The sequence below is a fragment of the Oratosquilla oratoria genome, chromosome 28, assembly GCF_046742065.1.
Source record: "Oratosquilla oratoria isolate Oo_2021 chromosome 28, ASM4674206v1, whole genome shotgun sequence".
Lineage (NCBI taxonomy): Eukaryota > Metazoa > Arthropoda > Malacostraca > Stomatopoda > Squillidae > Oratosquilla > Oratosquilla oratoria.
In genome coordinates, this window is record NC_134804.1 from 44685777 (window position 1) to 44692441 (window position 6665).

General features: G+C 40.9%; 1 protein-coding gene across 2 annotated transcripts in view; it reads left to right on the plus strand.

The window, feature by feature from the left end:
* The first annotated feature begins 420 nt into the window (after positions 1–420).
* The window catches only part of LOC143040360 (uncharacterized), a 24382-nt gene continuing 18137 nt past the window's right edge, over positions 421–6665 (plus strand). The window contains exon 1 of one of the 2 annotated variants that reach the window (XM_076211350.1): positions 421–537. Coding sequence is in view for 1 of the 2 variants with exons in the window: in XM_076211349.1 (XP_076067464.1) it covers positions 1787–1791 (5 nt within the window). In the remaining variant the exon portion in view is untranslated. Of the gene's footprint in view, positions 538–1425; positions 1792–6665 lie in introns of those variants that run through there. The other variant, XM_076211349.1, reaches the window with a different exon arrangement.

A 6665-nucleotide genomic window follows, 5' to 3' on the forward strand; every position in this document is an offset into this window, starting at 1 on the left:
CTTGTTATCTCCTTAGGAAACCCCTTGTCGTTCGTTTTCTACCTGTGTAGCCTACTCCAGCAATCCGGTATACCTTGATTTGTACTAGAATTTCCCTATGACATTTTTACGTATTTGATAAATAAATCACGGGTTATTGAATTATGAATCATGGTAAGAACAAGATCGTATTTCTTTAGCAACTACGACAACAGATTTCATTGTCTTATATAAGCAGCGATAAAGTGTCTTAGTTATTTCCGTCCGCGTCTGAAGTTATACAAGGTATGGTATAAAACTGTATGACACTTTACATATATTTCTCATATGTATAACCTATTTGGGCGAGGGCAGAGTGAAATGTACAACGATTTGGCACTAGTGCATGTATCTGAAATACGTTCCGACATCGTGCTCCTTTCGCACGCCATGGCATTTGGCAACGTTGCTGGACGGCTGGTGCATGGCAACTCAGTTGAGATCGAGAAGCTGTTTGATCCAAACGCGTTCATTTGTGCAACTACGGAACTAACACGCATAAATATATTCCTCCTAAATGTAAGTACCTATTCAGAGCTACAAATATGTGTTCATAAAATGCCAGTGAAACGAGTTCGTGAATGGGTGTGATATTGTAGACGATGTTTGTGTGGTACAGCGGCAGTCTGTATAAATTCGTGAAATTTGTTTATTCTAATATTATGCGATACTTTCTATACGTTGATTGCACGCAGGTAAAGATTTTACAATGGATCAAATCTCATTTCGATTGGGATTTTGAAGTTGCCCAAATGGAATCGACTGTTGTTACTCGCAAAAGAACAAAGAGCTTATGTTCTGTTGTTATTGCCAAATTCATCTTCATATTCAACTTTGTGAGCCGTGTCTGCTCAATGGAAATTGTAACATGGACCGGTAACATTCAAGTATATTTATCCAGTTCAACTAACAAAAAAGAACATTCTTTCGTGCCTTGAATTTCTATTTGAATGGAGTTGAAATTTACTCATTTGAAACCTTGGCTTGAGACGTCGGGGACCAGGACGCATTCGCGTCGTCGAAAACGTTTGAGCAACAGGTCCACTCTCCCTCCTCCCTCCCTCCCTCCCTCTTGGTGGTGCGGACTAAGACGTTTCTTCGCTCGCACGAAGCGCAACGGAAATGCAACGGCAGAAAAAATAAATGCGTGGGTGTCGGGCCATTTACTTGTTCGTTTTTTCTGGAAAGACAGACACATTATCAGAGTGTGTGTGTGTGTGTGTGTGTGTGTGTGTGTTTGTTTGTTTGTTTGTTTGTTTGTTTGTTTGTTTAATATATTTATATTTCGATTAAAGCGCATTGTGTTAACATATAATGAACTAAGTTATTATTCATATTTGTTTATTAAGGCTCAATTATCGTTATTTTTGTAAGTCTTTGGGGGGTTACGGAACGATAGAAAAATTTATGGGAATTGTTCGCAAAAAAAATAAATGATAGATCCATAATCATATAAACAACAACAATGAATGAATAAGATATAACGAGGTAGCGTCATTTGTCACTGCAAATAGAACTTTATCACCCACAAACAAATATGACCGCAACATCCTGTGCGACTCGAACGTTCAGTCCGTCGAAGCGAGCTAGGTCGGCGCCGTCGACACCAAACCATTAAGTGCCCAGCCAGCTGACCATTCAGACGTTCTGTCATAGATTGCTCTAAGCTTTAACGGCAAACCACCGTATGCACTTTAGCTTCTAGACGTCGACCAACATCCCACCAGTCTCGGCCAAGAGGTAGTGGAAATAGGAACATCAGACCATAATGAGGTAATTTGTTTATTATTTTATGTTAATTTATCTTATTTCTGTTTTATTCTTATTCTATTAACGCACATTACAGACACAAACACATGAATCGGTGGCGCGGTTGGTAGAGTGTCCGACTGTCCGGGTTCGTATCCTGCCCAGGGTTGAAATAATTTCAGTATTGCTGCGTTACGAGTCGTTACTCTAACTCTCGTGGGCAGGGAGTTCGGGGTGTGTGTGCGTGTGTAAGGTCACAGCTTCACCCATAGATTAATCATACGAGCTCTGAGCCCTCTTCCAGGAGGGATATAGCTGTCGATTACAAGGCCAACACGTGATCCATGACCATGATAAATACACACACGCGCTTTTTTTTTTTTTTTATGAAGCAGCGTTTGAAATGTATAAGCAAACTCGCCCGTTTACATAGACGCGTTCTAGCTGAAGATGCGCAATGATTTGGGAAACGTCTTGAACGGTCATAATGTTGTTTTTTTCCGGTACAAGTTCGCAATGAATTCCCATTTCCTTACTCTTTTCAGCAGAGATCAACTTTCCAAGACCTCACGAAAGAAATCAATTACTAGTTCGTTTGTTTGATAATTAACAGAATATCTTTGAGAATTTCCAGCCACGCTCCGCGAATATCTATGTAATATATACACACACACACATACATACATACATATATATACATACACACACACACACATATATATATATACATATATATGTGTGTGTGTGTATATATATATATATATATATATATATATATATATATATATATATACACGCATATGTATATGTGTGTGTGTGTGTGTTACTGAAGGTAGGAGTGGTGGGAAAGGTTTGATGTTTCGACTCGCAGGTACAACAAAAGATTGCAAAAGATAATAGAAGCAGCTTATATTAACACCAATAATAGCATTAACCATAGAGAAGGTTTTATAAGCTTATCAAAAGCCTCAGGTTTATTAATAGTTAAAGAAAAAAATACACATATATTATGAGTGTGGCAACCTCTCCTAGGCGTCCCAAGAGGTGACATGCCTGTGTATAAAATGGCCATGTTGTATTTCATTGTTATCTTTGTTATCAAGACGCTGTGGGTCGAAACGTTAAAGCAGCAGACCCTGTGGGTCTAAACGTTAAAGCAGCGTTTCTCAACCTTTATATCCCTTCGTAACCTCTAAAATAAATTGCATGTCTCAAGGAACTCCGGTGCAAAAAAAAAAAAAAAAAAAAAATACCTTATCTATCTCGTTTTGTTTTCATCTTAATAATAGATTAGAAAGGATGATGGCTATATTACATGATTACACTGCCCAAGAATATTTCGTGCGTTTTTTATTATATTACGCATATGAAATTAAATAGAAAATCAAAAGTGCATTAGCTTCTCAATTGTTCTCGCGGAACCCTTAGGGACCTTTTGACGCTGGATTAAAGCATTGAAGTTCTCCCATTATTCCTAGTCTACTTCCTTCACCTTCAGTTACATTTGTCATTATGTAGTTAATCCAATATATATATATATATATATATATATATATTGATAAGTATTTTAGACAAATTATTTGGTTGATGGAGAACATAAACACAGGGGAAGGCTCGGAACCCTAAACACTCTAACGAAAACGTTAGAGTGTTTAGGGTTCCGAGCCTTCCCCTGTGTTTATGTTCTCCAATATCCAAATAATATATAAATATCTTGTTTGATAAATGGGAGGAAGATTGAAATTGCAATCCGCGGATGAGAGCTCGGAGCTCATATATTTTTCGATCTGATCTCTCATCCGAAAGGGTGATAGCTGTCGATCACGAGACAAACACGTAATCCAAGGCCATAATGAATCACATGCACGCCCACATACACACACACAGCATGTATGAGCTCTGAGCTCTCTTTCGGTAGGGAGGTAGCTATCGATCACGAGTCCATGGTGAATCACACACACACAGAAAGTTAACACCCGGAGATTGAAACATAAACGAGCTCTGAGCTCCCCGTCCAGGAGGATAGTAGTTGTACAGTGATATTCTTTTCTCGAACTGCAGTTGCAGTCTGCTTCCTATCAAAGAACTATATATATATATATATATATATATATATATATATATGTGTGTGTGTGTGTGTGTGTGTGTGTGTGTGTGTGTGTGTGTGTGTGTGTGTGTGCAAATAAGACCACGGGTACGTGCCAAAAGTGTGTGTGTGTGTGTGTTCGTGAAACGTGCCAGGGGATTCTCTCTCGAGCATGTTCTGTTCAATATGATAGCAGACGAATTGGTAATTCGTTTCTTTCGTAAGCTTTTTGGAAAGCGAGTTTCTGCTGAGAGGAGAGGGGAAAAGGGAATTTTCCGTAATCTATTGTGGACTTTTATTGAAAACAAAAGTTTAAACAGCAAAAAAGAAAAAACAAAGCACAGCAAGATTGTCCAGGTCGTTTCGCTCCTTCAGTTGGGACGTATTCATCTTGGTCTTTGGATCACGTGCTGGACTCGTGATTGACAGCTATTTCCCTTCCGGATGTGTTTGTATAGGGGTGAGTTTTATATATTTGAAGCGTTGCATTGTCAGAATGGGTATGGGCCACACGTTGGAAGGCGACAAATTGTAACTTAAAATTTATTATAGGAGTAGGAAGACCTTTTATTCTCTACTCGTGAATAAAAAAAAACATTACTCCGAAACCACATGGAATGCGTCAACCGTACGTAGTGTGCAAATTGGTTTTGCTTAATTCTACAGAAATTTCGCTGGTTGAGCGGATTCGGGCGTTCTTACTTGCAGCGAGGGTTAAGGGGATGGCGGTTCAATCCCTGCCACCGACGAAGTTGAATCAAGGGCATAGTTTATTAAAGTCCACTCCACAAAATCTTCTGTAAGGGGTACCGTCTTAGTCTCGCGATAGGTGAGCTTGTGACGTTAAACCGGAAAAAGAAAACACATATATATATATATACAGCGGTGACTGCATCATTTCAGTGTTTTCTTTCCATATATCTGGTAAGACAAAGATTGTCTACGAACACTTGCTGGAGAAGAATCCCCTTGCGTAGGACTTCGTCTCTGCCCCGTCGGTTTCCGTCGGATTCCGTCCAGACTGCTCGCCCTCCGACGGATTCCCCTCTTGTCCTTAGGCGCGGGCGCTCTCTATTGTTTTCTCGACAGTCAGACCTCTCTGCGATAATGCGAGTTCTCTGCCATCTAGCTGGCGGGTATCAATTCACTCCCGCTGTAGTATTCAGCCGGTTTCAATATTCCTTTATCCCCGTGCGGGATTTGCCGGTCGATCTCTTGTGCGGTCATGTGCCAGCCGGCGGCGTAAAGTCCCCGTGAGGCACATACGCCGTCAGGGTTCTACTTCGTGGGGTCCTCGGCCGACCGGCGGCGTTAAAAAAAAAATAATAAAAAGTTCCGTGTGGTCATTTGCCGACCGACCTATCGTCTCTCCTCGTGCGGTCATGGGTCGGTCGGCGGTGAAGAGTCCCGTGTGGCTTTTGCCGGTCGGCCTCACCCTGCGCTGCGTCCCGTGTGGTATCAGCCGGCTGGCCTCTTCTCAGGATCCCCATTACCGACCGGCGGTGTTCAAGTCCCGTGTGGCTTCCGCCGGCTGGCCTCCCCGTGCGGTCCTCGGCCAGCCGGCTAGGTCGAATTCTCCCGTGTGGCATTAGCCGGTCGGCTTGTCTTGTTTGGGGATCCTAGGCCAGCCGGCGGTGTTTGAAAAGATCCCGTGTGGTATCTGCCGACCGACCTATCGTCTCTCCTCGTGCGGTCATCAGTCGGTCGGCGGTGGTCCAAGCGCAGCGCAGCGCAGTCTCTCCCGACTCCTCCGGGGAGACGGGCGTAGCGGGGAGGGTCACGCGACAACCAGGACGACATTCAAGATGGCGATGATAAGGATTTTATGTCGTTGTGATCATCATTGCTGTTATCATTATTGTTATCTTAATTACTGTTGTTATTTTCATTATTAATATAAATTATTATTATTGTTATTACTGCCATCATTATTATTATCATTGTCATCATCAATATATTGTTGTTGTCATTATTATTATCGTTACCATTAATATACATACATATACCAAAGGGTTTTTTCCCCTTACACGGGGGGTAGCCAAATTATTATCGTTACCATTAATATAATTACTATTAATATCATTACTATTATTGAAATTATTATCATTGTTATTATTGATATTGTTATTATAATTACTATCTCTTATATTATTACTATTATGATCATTATTGTTAATGTTATCATGATTAATATTTATTATTACTAGTATTGTCATCCTTATTGTCATCATCATTATCGTCGTAGTCATTATCATCCTTGTAATCATCATCATCATTCTTATTATCATCATCATTACCATCATTATCATCATCATTGTCATTATTATCATATGTTCCGTAGATTGGGTGATGTCAGAGCTCTTAACCGATAGGGTAACAGGTGTCGATCACAAGTCAAGTACTTGATCCAAGATCATGATGAATCACACACAAACACACATGGTGCAGTTGGTAGAGTTCCCACTACGGAGTTTCGGGTTCGAATCCCGCACAAGGCTGAAATAATTTCAGTATCGCTGCGCTACGAGTCGTTACTCCAACTCGTGGGCGGGGAATTGGGTGTGTGTCCGTGCCAGGTCACAGCATTACCCATAGATCTGTCATATATGAGCTCTGAGCTCTTCTGGGAAGGAAACAGCTGTCGATCACAAGTCCAACGCATGATCCAAGACCATGGTGAATCACACACACACTTTTTTTTTTATCAGTAGTCAACGTTGGAGCATTGTGCATATGTAAATAATCCCGACCACACAAAAACGGACCCATATATCAATAATTATGATGTGGTAATAATAATATAAACATATGC